Source organism: Empidonax traillii, unplaced genomic scaffold (assembly GCF_003031625.1).
Source record: "Empidonax traillii isolate 1590-97213 ecotype Southwest subspecies unplaced genomic scaffold, ASM303162v1 scaffold223:size1722714, whole genome shotgun sequence".
In the NCBI taxonomy this organism is placed as follows: domain Eukaryota; kingdom Metazoa; phylum Chordata; class Aves; order Passeriformes; family Tyrannidae; genus Empidonax; species Empidonax traillii.
In genome coordinates, this window is record NW_020955416.1 from 1,507,814 (window position 1) to 1,523,552 (window position 15,739).

The following is a 15,739-nucleotide window of genomic DNA, read 5'->3' on the forward strand; positions in this document are numbered from 1 at the left end:
TTGCAAGCAGCTTTTCCGTCTAATCAATTAGGTGCATGTGTTACATGGAGTGAGCAGCTGTGCCTTGCAAAGAACCCCACCGATGTATTTTTTGATTCTGGAAGATCACATATGTTAGTGTAGAAAAACTCTGCAGCTTTAAAGGTTTCCAAAATAACCACCTGAGCAGCAGAGTTCTTTGTGGTACATTGTACTTCTAACCACATCGGGAGCACACACAAAACAGACCAATAAGGATGAGAAGTTGGCCTGGCCAGATACAATAAACAGCTCCTAGAGCAGAGCCGTGTTGTTGAAAAACATCCAAGTTCACATCCTCCCCCAGTTCACCTCGTTTGAAATTTGTGACCATTTCTATGGGTAATCTTTTCTTTACGAACCACAAAGATCAACAAGTTTCAAGTAAACTCAGCTGGTGCAATGCTGTCTGTGTTGGATTTCAACTGTTAGTTGTGAATTCCTAAAGAATTACTCATAGTCAGCTTCATGATGCCCTCCTTGGCCCTCCGCCTGCCTCAAGTGCTATCACCTAACAGGGAGCCAGTGAGCAGAAGAACTACCACAGCCCCCACGGCCTGTCTTGGGAATTTCCTGTGCCCAAAGGATGGAATGGTACTAAAATACACTACCAATTACTGATGGAAAGTTGGTGCTTTGCCAAAGAAATCTTTCATGAAAACTGACAGGTTAAAGACATTCCATGAGCTGACAGTAGCAGCAAAATAACAAAAGTCCTGAAGACAGTGAATTGTTTTTTCATATTTCTCTTTAGCAAATACACAAAGAACAAAATATGTTTTCATTAAGCTCGTGAAATGGGATGAGGCTTTCCTTCAGGCACTGAGGAATTTCAGTAAGTACTGTGAGTTATCAACTGGAAAAATTGCCATCACCAGCAGACCGAGGATCTTCCTTGTCTTGAGGACAGAACCTATGTAAGGGAGGAATAATGGTCTAAATATCTAGTAACAGCTATTTGGAACTAAACAACAAAGGTATTGAAATAGATAGATAAACACAATCTTACCTGAGCAACAAAGCATTGAGATACAGCTCAGAAGAGCTTATGTCAACACTCATTGGGCAAAACGCTTTTCAGGATAATAAGAATGAACAGGTTCAAAGTGCTAAAAATAGCTCCAGGGTTTTTTCCTAGTGTGAGGAATTGATGCCAGAATTAACTTCTCCCTCTTGATCGGAAATACACTGTTCTCAGGCAAAATTAGGGTAACTGCAGGTTCCTCCCCACTTTGCACATTGGATTGACACCTCCTGCCCACTCAAAAAAGGATAAAAAGCACCCCAGTCATGAGAAAAACCAGTCACCAGCATGATTATATCCTCTAGTCTAATGCAGACAGTACACTGTGATACAGGCAAACCCAAAACATTCTTCCCATTCATCACTGCACTACTAGAATATTATAGTACCAACAGTTACATATTATGAAGAATACCACAGACAAATTCAGTGTAAAAGTGCTCACTATGAAAAATAAAAGTCACAGATGAGGAAATGAGTATTCTCCAACCCACATGGTCGCACTGTTTCTGGGAAGCAGTTAGAGTTGAGTCCCAAGGAGAGAAAGGCATTTTGAAGAATGCAAATCTACTTAACAAACAGAAATAAAAATGGATGTTAGCTTTGTTTCTTTTGTCCAGGTGAAAGGAAATCCAAAAGGCCTTAAAGTGGCAAAGCTCAGGAAACAGCTGATCTCACCAGCTGCACTGGTAAATAACCGATTTACCCTTGTCACCTAGAAGAAAAACGCAGCCTTTTAGTCACAAAGGCGAATCTTAGGAAGGCTGGAGAAACGAGGAAAAACATTCCAATCTGAAGATGATACATCCAAATAGGAAACAGCCTGTCCTCACTGCCATGTTAATTCAAGTAGTGCCTCAGCCTATGCACACAGACAAATCCTCTGCTTAAAACAAACAGTACTTTAAGTCTGAGCCAGCTGCCCCAGCAGCACAGCTCAAACACGGGGGATTCTTGCCCTGTCAGTGCAGCAAGGCCTCAGCTAAGGCACATCACTAACCTCGTCACCGCTGCTCAACTGTAAGGACATTTAAAAAAGGAGGAAAAGAAACAACCCACAAATAAAGGGCCACACTGAGTCAGACTACAGACCATCTACACGGTTCTCCTGCCTCTTAGTAGCAGCCAAGATAAGAACGTTACAACAGGGCAGGCATGGAGGGAGCAGTGCTGCTCCAGAACGCTCCCTTGGCTGCCAGCAACAGCAGCCTGGGGATTTCCTGAGCCAAAGGAGGTGGTTTTGCACTTAATAATCCTCTGTGGATTTTTTTCATCAGTGCAACAAAGCAAAGTGAATAATCCTTAAGTGGAAAGATAACTTAAGGAATTCAAAAAGCCGCAAGAAAAAATAAAGGTAAAGGACTGGTAGAGTTAGAAACTCAACTGTCCCTGGCAGGAAGGAAAAAAGGAAACTCTCGCACAAAACTTTTGTCCAAGTTTTATATCATCCATTACCCTTCAAAAATCAAGAGTTTCTCAACAATTTTTCTTTTTCAGTTCATATAGTTGAAAGATAAGAATCTTAGAGGCAGAGCTATTACTCAATAAACTTCAAACAGTTAAGAACGTGGATTCTCCTCCACTGGGAAGAGCCCAAATGAGTTGGGTTTTTTTCATTAAAATATTTCAAAAGGATAATCATTCTTTTGCAAACTCAAATATTTAGGGTGATCCTAACTTAGCTGGAGAGCCATTTTGCTTTGGTTGGACTTCAGTACACTCTTCTTCACCATCTTGACAACATGGAAAAGGAATTGAAAGCTTTCTCCTGTTTTTCAGGCCTACAGAGTCTAAAAGAACTCTGTGATTTAATAGAACAGCAGTGATTCGATATAGAAACGCTAGACTAAACCTATAAACATATAACAGGGCACATGTAATGGGCTCTTTTCCAATTTCAGAAACCTCCTTTGATTTCTTCTCAACATTACGTTTTTCAAGAAGCAGACTAAGAAATAAGTGTTCTCAAGTATTTACCTTTTTTTTTCTTAGACACTCCCTAACAGCAGAGTATGAGATCAGTAAACACAAACACAGTCCTGATTATCAGTGCTAGAAATGTGGGTGTCATGAAGCTGCTCCTGAGCTGCTGTGTTTGCATGAAGGTCTATTCTGTCACTGTCCTATCACTGTCTCTCCAGCTCTAGGAAGGGGAAAGCAGTCACTGCTTTCTAAAATTTCTTGACCGAAGAGATTGTGTTAATCGTGTAGCAAGGTAGGGGGTTAAACAATAAAAAGAAAAGGGTTGTACCATCATCAGAGAACAATTTTATTATCTCCTTCTCCTACCCACTGCTGATTTCCAAAGCTAAAATAATTTGTACTGACAGGATTCCTGCCAATTCAAGACAGTATTAGTTAATATTGATTTCCCTCTGGTTCTTCACGAAAAAGATACCAGCAATAAGAACACTACTGCTAGTTACATTCCTAACTGCAGAGCAACTTCAGCAAGTAAAATTAACATTTTGAAAATTATAATTTAAAAGAACTGAACTTTTTCAGTATACAACTCCCTAATACTGGATGGCTTGACACCTGCATCAGATGACAATTTTTACTCATTATCACATCATAGTGGATTTCAAGATCCTAACATTAACTAATTCTTAATAACTTCAGAAAAAAAATTAAAAGTTATTTTCAAACTGACCAAAAATTATCATTTACAGCACTGCTATCTCTATTTGATTTAAGCACTATTCGAGTACTGAATTATTAGCACTATTAATTTAACGCAAACTGATAGGGTGCAGGACAAAACTAGCTCTCCACAATATAGTAAATGTGTTAATTAGAACTTTCCCTCCCTGTCAAACCTAGCTGCCACCATCAGCCCTGCTGATTTCAGTAGGACTATCACACAAAAATGAATGTGCAGATCTAGACCCTTCCATCCTGATTTATGAGCAAGAAGCACGAGTCTAAGCAGGAATTTAACACTTACGCTTCCGTGGTTGTTCTTACAGTCTGTTCCTCACCATCTTCATCTGAACTGCTACACGTCGCATCAGAGTCCAGGTCCTTCTCCACGCGAGACAGCAGCCCTCCAGTCGAAAGTGCAAACCCCCGGATTTCACCTGGTGCAACGCTAATTCCGTTCTGTACGTCCGCACTCAAACTACTCTCCAAAGTAGTTGCATTGTTTTCTGGCCAACTTTCAGTGCACCTGAGGGAGCCAGTACTGCTCAAAAATCTGGTTGGCTCATGGAAAAACTTCATCCTCTGAAGCTGATGTTTCACGAAGCATTTCAGCTGCTGATCACAGTGTTTGATAACATGCTTCGCCAGGAGCATTTGTAAACGCTTCTGAGTTCTTTTGGCGCGACTGATTTCCATTTGTTGCTTAGAGACACACTGGAGTAAACGAGCATACACCTCCTCCTGGGTGCAGCTCAACATCCGTTCGGAAGGCCCGTGAAGAATTTGGTATAATAAATCCCCTTTTATTGTTTCAGCGCAGACTTCCAAAGCCCTACCCAAAAACCCATTCTTCTTGTACCATTTACCATTTAAAAGTTGCATTTCTTCTGCATTACTGGATTCAGTTACATTTGGATCTGGGAGTCTCTGCGTTCCTGCTAAGTTCGGAGATGCGGCCTCTGAAAACATCGCCCCTTTGACCTGTTGCTCAGGTTCTGAGTGACTAATCTGACCAAATGATGTGTCACCACCATTATGTAATGACTTTCTCATCTTGGAGCAGCCGGGCTCTCCTGCTTTCATTTGCTTACCAGTTTTGTTGCTAAACGCAGAATTTGCACTCATTAACAAGATAGACTGATAGCGCTTGGAGGCTGGTGGGGAACCAAAATGCTGTACACCGAAGATATCATTCCTGAGGTTGGGCTCAGCAGTGGGGAACCCCAGGACTGAGCAAGTAATCTGTGCGATGGAGTCCTCTTTTATCTTCTCTTCCACTGCTCTGGAATTTTCCATGCACAAAGCTGTATCAGACTCCATAGCTCTAGAGGACAAAGAAGGTGACAAGTGGATACCATGATCTTTTGTTGCTGCCTCTCTGAGGGCTGGTGTCATTATAGCTACAGTAGGTAGTTTACAGCAAACCTGAAAATAACATGGGCCATGTAAATTTTCTCATTTTCATGACACAGTACAAATACAACAACACTTTTAGACGTTCCATTCTTTCAACATTTCATCATTATTCACAGATTCCATAAACAAGGATATTATCTAAAGAACACAGACTATACTCCCTCCCAAGTCAAACAAGAACACTCTCTTTTTATTTCATTCAGAGGTTGTTCCACGTGCAATGAAAGCTTTTACCTCTCAGGGGAGTAACTGTTCATACCTCATTTCATTTCTGATCCTATCAGTCTGAGAAATAAGACTCAAAAGTTCAGGACTGTCATCTCACCTTGCCCAAACTGAAAAACACGACCATGAACAATATGACTGGCACTACTGGGAGAAACATATTTACTGTAAATCTATATAAAGCAAGCATTTGATTAATTATTATATATTCTCACCAATACACATTAGAAACCAATCATCAAGGTTAACGCTTTCGAAACACAAAACTCTAAGATTTAAATGTTTTCTAAAAAAAAGTAAATAAAATTTTAAAAAATCTTTCCCATGCCTCTTTTCTCCAGTTCTTTATTCATCAGGCACTGTCTGTGCAAAACAAACAAAATATTTTTCATAACAATTTGAGAAAAGACATTTTTTCTTTACAAGTCCTTTTGCCTGTGGTTTGCCACTAAATGAAAGGTTCCCAGACTGTGAGATCAAAAGACCAGTGTCAACCTTCACCCCTTCTTGCCAGCAGCTATGCTGCCAAGTCATACTATATCTATTCCACAGCCTACACAGCAGGAATCACTGCTTTACACTGTACTTACAGCTTTGTTTAGGAGATGGTTAAAGAAACCCAATGAATGATTTAATTGAACATGGCCTGTAGAAAACTGAAAGATAAATTACTGTCAGGTCTTTGTTAAGAAGCTAGAGACAAAACCAAAAACAGTGAGAGAACAGTAGCAAACATGAGTGTAGCACACTACTGCCACAGTAAATTCTCTGTTTAACCAGTGTACTGCTTGTGCAGCACTTCCACTGCACCCCTTTTAATGTCTCTGATCTCCACATCAACTGCCTAGCTCAGCAATTTTTAATGCACAGATTCCACATGTGGCCCTTCAGGAAAACCAATGCCCTGTCTGAAGCCTTATCTTGTTTATAACGATGTGTTTTTCACACTGAAGGTGCAAACATTAAAGGGAGATATGGAAACCTAAGGAGCTGAGAAGTACCAGTCTGGATACTCGCTCCTTAACCCTCAAAACATGAAGCAAAACAGAGAGCCACATGTTCCAGTACTGCCTTACCTCTCCTGGTACGCTGTATTCACCTTTCACTCCTCCACACGTACTTCAACCATGAGGTTCTCATTCTCTGTACATCACCTACCTACAATCACTGGCACCAGGTTTGGTGGTCCTACTGCTAATCCTAAATGATACTACTAAAATCCCCAGGATTTTAACCTTTATCAATAAGCCAGTAACTTCAGCCTACCAAGGAACCAGAACAAAGTCCTCCCAGTGGACAGCTGTTCAGGAAGAACCCCATTCTGTGATCAGGAAATGCACTGATGAGTGCTGGAACCCCGAATCCTAAAGGCTCTGGTGACTCGATAATGCTCTCAGCATCTGGCTGACTCATGGCTTTGTGTCTTTCCGTTCTTGTAAGAGCCAGCAGGCCCAAGAATTTTTAAATCAATGGGGTATGGATTCAGACACGTATGCCTGCCTGCCCTCAGCATATGGCAAATAACTGGAGTAAGTCAGAGCAACTTAGCACAGCTAAAACATAAGGGGGGATGAACTGAAGCCCACAGCTCCTCTGTGGGCTTACTCTGAACTCAGGAGTCCCCGTGTTTGATTTGTCCCTGCGAATGCCAAGAACCTTTCCCAGAAGAACATCAGCCTGGTATCTACATACACAGAGCAACGAGTTTATAACTGTTCCAAGTTTACCATCTACCTCCCTTAGTCTGAAAGGAATAACATGCAAAGGCTGCTACTCCTGAAAACCAGAAAACATTTACACTCAGCAGAGCTGCTGCTCAAGCAAACAAGAAGTTTGGAGATGTGGATCACATACCTGAATGAAGATGGAGAGCCTATTCAAAAAACTGGCAGCACAAAAATTACACAATATTGTGTTTTAACTTGATCATATTCCCTCAAATACCACATACCCTTCTGGTACAATTTCAAATTTCCAAAACTGCAATACATACCATCAGCAATCTTTTTCTTTGTTTTTTGTTTAGTCTGGGGAACTTCTTTCCCACTCTTTCATGGGAAAGAGCGGAATAAATCAAAGTATTGTCAAAGGGAACCACAAACAGCAAACTAAAGAGCTCTGACAAAACACTAACTATTTAGGAGTGCCTGACAGAAGATGCTTAAATTACACTACAACTAAAAAATAAATAAAATGCTTTTGAAAATGGAAATCGCTTAATTAACCCCTTGCCCAGCAACTTTAAAGTCTCACAAAAAGTTTCTGCCCTGAGGACAGTCACGTGAGACATTCAGGTGTGTTCACCTCATTTCAGACTATAGACTAAGACTACATAAAAGCTGTCCCAGTCTCCCGTTCTTGGTATTTCCCCAAGAAGTTTATACACACACACACAAGAAGTCATTGGCATATGAGCAAAACAAAGAATCAGCTGCAAAAATAATTATAAACAAATTTTAGTACGAGTACTTGGCTCGACAAGAATTGTACAATTTTCATTTTGACACATTTTACTTCATTTTGGCAGAAAGCTGCAAAAATAATTTCACTCCACCCTTACTGGGAGTTTCCAGAGCCAAACCTACTATCTTTGGGGGCGAAAAAAATAGAAATAAAAGCAAAAAGGGAGGGAAGACAAGTACTGCAAAATGGTATTCTGGAAGAGGCTGTATTTGCATTCTGGGAAAAGTTTTTTTGTCATAGGTAAACCATTTCAGGAACTTTTTCCATTGTGTACTACTTGAGGTTTCAAAACCAGAACAGCTGAAATGCTACTGAACTGGCAAACAGTTTGCCTTTCATCTGCTGAATACACACTCCACTTAAAAGACTAAAAAGCACTGCAGAAAGAAAAGCTGACATTAAATAAGTACTGGGGAAGGGAAGAAACAAGTACCAGACATGCAGAGTACAGTAACCGATGTTTAAAGTGACTTTATGCTTATCCTCCCTTAATGCCTTAATTACCCAGGAGGGTAAATAGCTGGGAATTGCAGTTTATCACAGCCCGACCCAGCATCCCGGTCCCTTCTCTCACCTCACCTACAGGTCCCTAATTCTTCAGTGACTCCTACTCCTCTATCTCTCCTCTCCCTCTGCTACCTTTGCTGATTTCTTAGTCCTCATTTCTGCCTTTTACCCTTCCCTACCAGGCTTACCTCACCGGAATTTGCCTAAATCCTGAAACTAGTATGTTCGTGTTGGTGATTAGCAGCTCCCTATTAAAAAAAACCACAACAAAACCGCCCACAAACCTGCCAGCACGCAGGGTGGCATTCCCTCCCTTCCCAGCTTTTGTTTATGGTCCTTTCACTTTTTGACTCTTCCCCCCCTTGCATAACACTATCACTTCGGTTACACAACACTGCAGACAATGTTCTGGGGGATTTTTGCTTAGGGAGAGGGTTGCTTTGTCTTCTAGTGGATTTTTTGTTTGTGATCTTTTCGTTTCCGATGACGATAAAACTCCCCTTGCATGGGCCTTTATAAGGCTTCTCTGTACCACTCTTCACTCCTTGTAAATTGAGTCATCTTTCCTCATCCCAAACACCTAAAACTTTTTTGACAGTAATGAGATTTCTGGAGTCTAGGGTAAGATTTTTATATTTCTTATTTCTTTTTGATTTGAAATTCAGGGGCCTACAAATAACACTTCAAATTAATATCGCTATTTCCAGTTTACTTACAGATTAACAGTGTTTCACATAAGCCAACTTCCACTGTTTTTTCCTTGTCTGGAAGGCATTCCAAAAGCAAAAAAAAGACCCTGTCAACAGACAGCATCTGGTGAAGCACCAGAAAATTAAGCCCAGCAAGAATGCCCAAAAATACTCTATTTTAATTTTCAATTTCAAGAGGCTTTATAAGGCCTCTTAGAAACAACCTGCAGAAGAGACAGCAGCTACACAAGCAAGCTTGATCTGCCCTCAACACAACTGACAAAACCTGGTTTCCTACAGCTTTGTGCCGTTTGCCCTGTAATCCCTGGCTCCTCTTGGAAAGCCTTCCTGATAAGCACTGGACAAAAATAAAGTGCTCTGGCAAACAGGCACTACTGCGGCACTGCCTCAGCCAAGTGCAAGTGGGCAGGACTGACCCTGCCCAGCTACTCCAAGCCTTGCCTGGTGGGAGGCATCCCCTGGGTATGCTTTAACTACCGCTCCCACTTTTCTGTAAACCTACAGGATCATGGTGATTTCTAAGAATAGAGACTAGCTCAGTAGCATAGTCTGCATTTTCACACAGAACAGTTTGCAGCAACCACCACAAAAGAGATATTGGTCCCACTGGGCATGTCCTCGTTAGATGTAACAAAAGAAATGGAAAGAAGTCCATATTTAACACACCTGGGACTAGCTTTTAAAAAAAAAAAATCATTTCAGTAGGCAGCTTTTGTTTTCAGTTCAAAAGCAGTCCAGTTAATCATGACATGTATTTAAGCATTTTAGTAGTCTGTTCTATTAATAGAATGGAAAAAAAAAAAAAACATAAACGCAAACAGGATTATGCAGGGAGTCTCAACTTTCAGCAGCACTCACTGTGTAGGCACAACTATCCAGACAAAACTCCAAACTCCAACAAACTGGATTTTGTACACTCCAGAAGATATAAGCACAAATTCCTCCTCTTTAAAAACGCCAACACCCAACACAACAAAACACACATGCACATACCCCCCCTAAAAAGGATCTCTCTTTAAACACCAAGTAGAAATCCATTTAAGACAGACCACCTAGTTCCAATCATTAAAAAAAAAAAATCAAAAACAGGATGTACTTCAACGGAACTCATTAGAATTCACTTATGATAAAATCCGTGGCTCAGGGTTGTTTTTCTCCCAGTGTTTCCAAACAGAGAATCCAGTGTAACTCCTAAGTTTACTACCACATCATCAACTAATTCCTATTCAGCCTATAGTACCATTTACAATGTAACATCTGAAGTAATTCTTAACATATGTTAAACACTTCTTGTATTACAACAGGTGCCTCTGTAAGTAGGTTGTACATATGTCTCTAACAAATATCTGCAATATTTTCCAATCCATCATAAAGTCCGTATCAACATTTCAGTTCTCCTTTTGAATTTCAGCCTTTGAGGAGAGTGCCGTAAAACTTGGTCTTAAACAAGAGATACTCAGCTCTTAAGACACTAATTAAGATGATTGGAATTTAAACTCCCTACAACATTTCCCAGGATTTCACAACAAGGACTAATAAGGCAGGAGAGTCTTAAAGCACGCAGACTGCTTTCTGAGCTGGTACATCTACCAGGCTTTATCTGGTTTAATTTTTACTATTTCCTTTTTATTAAAGTAAGCAGAAAAAGGAAGAATTTACCTTTTGACAAAAAGCACACTTTAATCATTTGGATTTCTTTTTTAATTGGCTCCCATTGGAAATTCCCATTTTTAATTTGCTTCCCACTGGTGAGGAGTATGGAATACCTCAGTCACTGCTACTTTTTTTTTTTTTTTTCTCTGGGAGACGCTTCAGAATTTTGGAAGCAGGGAGCTTGCAAAAAAGTCCATGGAAAGACTTGCTCAATATCACACAAGAAATCGCAAGGCAGGATGCGGGAGAAAACTGGATCTGAGTTGCTCCCTTGAGCTTTCCTAACTACTTCATCTCAAGTATCCAGCTCTGTAAGCGGTCTGCAGTCTGGGAAGTCTCAGCCAGGGTTACTCCGAGGCAAAAGAAACTCTGTCGGTCGGTTCAGGCTGATTACGAGAGCAAAGTTTTGATCCAGGATTTAAATCCCGGCTGGGACACTCGTGGCGGGCGTGGGGTGACCCCGCCCCTGTCGCGCGGGCCCCGCCCCCGCCTCAGCGCAACCGGCCCCGCCCCGCCGCGCGCACGGACCGTTACCACCCCGCCCCCACTCCGCGCATGCGCACCCGGCACTCCCGCCGCGGGAACCAACCGCCGCCCGGCCTCGCCGCGCCTCCGCCGCCTCGCCGCGCCGCGCCCCGCCGCGCCCCGCAGCCCGCCCGGCTGTGCCCCGCGGAGCCCCGCGCTTGCCTCTGCGCCCGGCAGGTTCTCCGCAGCGGCGCCGCCGCCGCCTCCAGCCCGCGCGGCGCTGCCCCCGGCGCGGCTCGCACTGCCGATGTTGAAGAGTCCGCGCCCAGCAAAAGCGCAGCGCGGCGGGGCGGGGTGTCCCTCGCTCCTCAGGGGGAGGAGCGCGGCCAATCGGGCGCGCCGGGGGGCGTGGCCTCCCGCCATTGGCGGGTCCCGCCTGACGCCGAGATGGCGCTCCCCCGCCCTCCCTCCCTGCCGCGCGCGCCGGGGCTGTGAGGGAGCTGAGGGGACCGCGCTGCGCCCGCTGCGGGAGGTGCAACTGTAACCTCCGGCATGTGTAAAGAACTAAAAAAGACTTCATAAACACACTAACCTTCCTAAATATTTCCGAGTTATTACGCCAATAAAAGAAAATCACGTTCACCGGCATTACGGTCCCTCCCTCCGAATTCCCCCTCAGCACCTTGAGGTGAACACGGGCAGCGAACAAGCAGCCCGGTTCCCCCTCGGGCTTTGAAGTAACGCAGACAAGCATGAGATTGCATAGAAATGCTTTATTACGTTTATTTGAACAAACTAATTAAAATAAGGCATTCCGGGTTAGATGTAAACATAAGGGTCAGCCGCACAGTGGGCGGCTGCTGTGCAGCGAGCAGGTGTATAGCAACAACAGCGAAAGTTTCAAGTTCTACTTCTCAAGGGGAAATACAAATTCAAAGTTATATTAACATTTAATTTTGTTCATTAGTTAAGAATATGACTTCTCTGGAAATCTGATTCTGAAAACTGAGTGTTGGATTCAATACAATAGCTTCAAGTCTGAAAGATCAAAACACAGACTACTCTGTGATGTCCAAAAATATTTAAATTTAAAGTTCATTAGATGTTAGATATCCTGCATATGAGCACAGTAGCATTACTAGTTGTTCTTTTTTTTTTAAGTGTCACTTCATTTAAAGAATATGATACACCAAATTTATTTAACTTACATTCTGATGCCTGATTTTATGCCATATATTAATATATAAAAGGATTCTGTGAGACTCTCCAAAGTAGTAAGCATCTGCCCTACTTGTCACTGACAATGTCTCTAGCAATAAGTTCTTTCATTATTTCGTTGGTACCACCATAGATTGGCTGAACACGGGCATCCACAAAAGCTCTGTGGGGGGGAAAAAACAAAACAAAGCAAAAAAAGATTAAAAACACCTCCTCAGAATGGACATACAATCAAAAGAAAAACAGTTGTTTTATCTTTGAAGATCCCTCTTTTTAAAGTATGCATTGTTAAAGAGGTTCATATTTTCCTAGAGGCTTTAACTGCCTAAAATATTATAACTCTTGCAAGGTGCTCTGAGCTAAACCAGAAAATCTCCTAATTCTGCTTCGCTACAGAGAGAACAGCTCAGGAGCAATGAGGCATTCTCTGGAAACATGCATGTTGCTGGACCATGCAGATAATAAAACCCTGTATGGGCAACTACTGCACACAGAGATAAGCAAGGATTCGAGGACACCTTGATCAGGGCTTGCCAGCCTTCCTTTAGTAAGATAGGCTGCAGAACACTCACAAATTACACTCATTGAAAACATGCAGGAACAAGTAATTTTAAAGCAGTATTTCATACTCTTTAATGAATGTTAAAAAAAATGTAAAAAAATTAGTTTATCTATTTATGACAACTGCACAACAGTCCTTGTTTTGCTATTTTTTCCCCAGTTGTCATTTTGGGTTTTTTTAACAAAATCAACACCAAAACCTCTTAGTGTGGCAACTGGCACTAATGGCACACAACCTTCACAGCTAATGCACAAGGAAACAGACAAAAACCCCTGTCTCTAAATTCTTAAACTCGGCAAAAAATTGGGAACGGCAAATTCTTCTTTCGGCATATAAATCTCTTAGCTTTTCATTTTAAAAGGTGTAAAAAAGCTGAGTGTAGCCAGGCATGTCCTTGATTCAGGAATTTGATATCCTGTGGCATAATACAAGACTTAGACTGATCGACATGTTCTTTTCTTCAGACATATGCATTAATTTCAGATAAAATACACAAACTAGCTCCTCTCATTTTTATTTCTACAGTTTTGCTTTTCTTTTTTTTTCAGTTAATATTTTCCTCTAAATAAACCCACCCCTATTTTGTGAAAAAACAGATAATAATTGCTGAACAGCTTAAGAGTTATTTGGAGAATCAAAACAAAGTCTTCTTGCACACATCTGTACAGTAGATTGCCTTTCAATAAACACGATGAGAAAAGGAACAGTAAATCACTGCTAACACTAAACAACTGACGAGGAGATGTTAAGGAAGTGCCTCATTTCACTTTGCTGGTAATCTTTCATCATGCAAGTCTGAAACGTTACACTTACTTTGCAATCGGATACTCCCACATGTACCCCCATCCTCCGTGCATTTGCACACACTGCGTGGCTATGCTGTTCTGGAGGTCAGAACACCTTAAATGGACAAAAAGAAGTTTGTTTTTAGAAGGATGTTATGCTGCGAAACATTACGAGAGACATGTTAAGACAAAAACATGACTAGTAAGAAATAAATACTATTCAATTTAATGTATTAAAAATTTGTTCTCTTTTTGAACAGCTTTCAGAGAAGGAAAGGTTTCAAAATACTCAGGCTTGTTTACCTTTCTCACAGGCCAAGAGATTTCTTTTGTGAAGCACACTGAACAGTCTCTCTTCTTACCAAACCCCTCAGCTTTGTCACAAATTAACAGCAAATCAGGCTTCCCGCCCGCCCATTCCCACTAGCAACACACCAAGATGCTCTTTGTCCATAACCATCACCTGGGCATAACTTATTTTCCTCATAAATTTTAGACTCTTCAATTCTGAAAAGCACCATAATTCTTCTGGGATTTTTTTCACTGTAAAATATGGACTTAACAGCAAAATAAATTTTAACTGCACTGGAAGCTCATGCCGAAGTTACAAGGCATGAAAAAAAAAAACACTTCCTAAGCATACAGATTTCAGAGTGGCGACAGAAGGAACAAAAATGATGACTCAAGTCAACTGCTTCCCATGGAAGAATGTAAGAGTCCTTTTCTCCACACCATTCCCTCATTCAGTGAAATCCTTACAGTTTATTATGCCAACTTTCAATCTGCAGCAGTGAGTTACTGCAACTGTCTTTCCTATATATATTCCCAAATTAATTTAGGCATGTTACACAACTGCTTACCACAAAAAAAAAAAAAACAACCCAAAACAACCCTGTAGACCTTTCTCCAGATATAAGAAAAAAGATGCACAAACCCCATTTTAAAATCTATCAAAGCTTTAAGTCAAATCACTGATTATACAAAAGGTTTGAAACAAATTAACTGGACGGGGTCTCCTGACACACTAGGGAATAAAGCATTTTTATATTCAAATATTTTCTAGACCATTTAAGAAGTTTCACGGAAGGGAGTCACAGGGACTCCACTAGCAAAAGGGGAAATCCACAAAAAATCACGATGCTAAACAGTTTGGGAAAGTGAGCGAGTTTTAAATGCCTTGCTTTGGGAAATTTGTTGATGAAGTAAGTTTGCATATCTGAGCTGGCACTAGTTGTTTCCTCCTCCTCAAAACTGAATGCCTCTGCTTATGTACTTGATACTTCTAGGTAATCAGTGCCAGGAATAACAATCAAAATCCTTTCTTCCACTGTAAATATTCTCTCTGGATCCCCTTAGCATTCTCTGCTTGTTTCAGCTATACTAATTTTTTAAAGCCTAAAGTCCGTAAACCTGTGCATCTTCCATAAAACCATTTATTTGTGCGTTTTTCTCCCCTCTTGAGTTTGCAAGCAAACTAAAACTGTCCAAATTCATGAGCCACTGTCTTAGATGTTTCCACTTGTCCAGATTTCTCTGGTTAAACGTAAGTTAACAGCTAACACCACCAAGTACAGGATGAGCGAGGAGGAGTTCTGGACAACAAAGGAAAGCACTGTTTAGTCTCAGTTACAGAGAAAGCCATAGCCAACTATGTCTTCCCAAAACCAGATAGCTTAGGAAACTGGCTGCACCAAACAACTATTGCTAAGTTACATTGACTAAAAAGTATCATAGAGCTCCAAATATATTCAGAGTTTGCTTAAAAAAAAAAAAGGCAAAACAAGCCTCATACTCCACTAAAAACAAAACAAAAAACCAAACCAAGCCAAAACCAAACCAAACAAAAAAAACAACAAACAACCAAACAAAAAAAGCCAAACCCAACAAACACTGAACAACAATCTGCTACAGTAAAATGTAAATTCTGTCTAAATACCAATGGAGTACTCACATATACTTGAAGCTAAAGCTGAATCCTGATCTTATTATTAACAGAAACCTATTCTAAAAGCATGCCTTTATTTTGAAATTAATCTGTTTAACCAGCACT

General features: G+C 41.2%; 2 protein-coding genes across 7 annotated transcripts in view; both read right to left on the minus strand.

Moving 5' to 3' along the window:
- KANSL1L (KAT8 regulatory NSL complex subunit 1 like) overlaps window positions 1–11,562 on the minus strand; it is a 59,410-nt gene extending 47,848 nt beyond the window's left edge. For 3 of the 6 annotated variants that reach the window (XR_003571659.1, XM_027887825.1, XM_027887824.1), the window contains exons 1-2: window positions 11,347–11,562; window positions 3,990–5,110 (exon numbers count right to left, since the gene is read on the minus strand). Coding sequence is in view for 5 of the 6 variants with exons in the window: in XM_027887825.1 (XP_027743626.1) it covers window positions 3,990–5,110; window positions 11,347–11,547 (1,322 nt within the window). In the remaining variant the exon portion in view is untranslated. Of the gene's footprint in view, window positions 1–3,989; window positions 5,111–10,911; window positions 11,139–11,222; window positions 11,238–11,346 lie in introns of those variants that run through there. The other 3 variants (XM_027887828.1, XM_027887827.1, XM_027887826.1) reach the window with 3 other exon arrangements.
- A 315-nt stretch (window positions 11,563–11,877) lies between these two features.
- ACADL (acyl-CoA dehydrogenase long chain) overlaps window positions 11,878–15,739 on the minus strand; it is a 15,936-nt gene continuing 12,074 nt past the window's right edge. Inside the window, exons 10-11 of the mRNA XM_027887829.1 lie at window positions 13,718–13,804; window positions 11,878–12,505 (exon numbers count right to left, since the gene is read on the minus strand). Coding sequence (XP_027743630.1) covers window positions 12,412–12,505; window positions 13,718–13,804 — 181 coding nt within the window. The 3' untranslated portion in view covers window positions 11,878–12,411. The remainder of the gene's footprint in view (window positions 12,506–13,717; window positions 13,805–15,739) is intronic.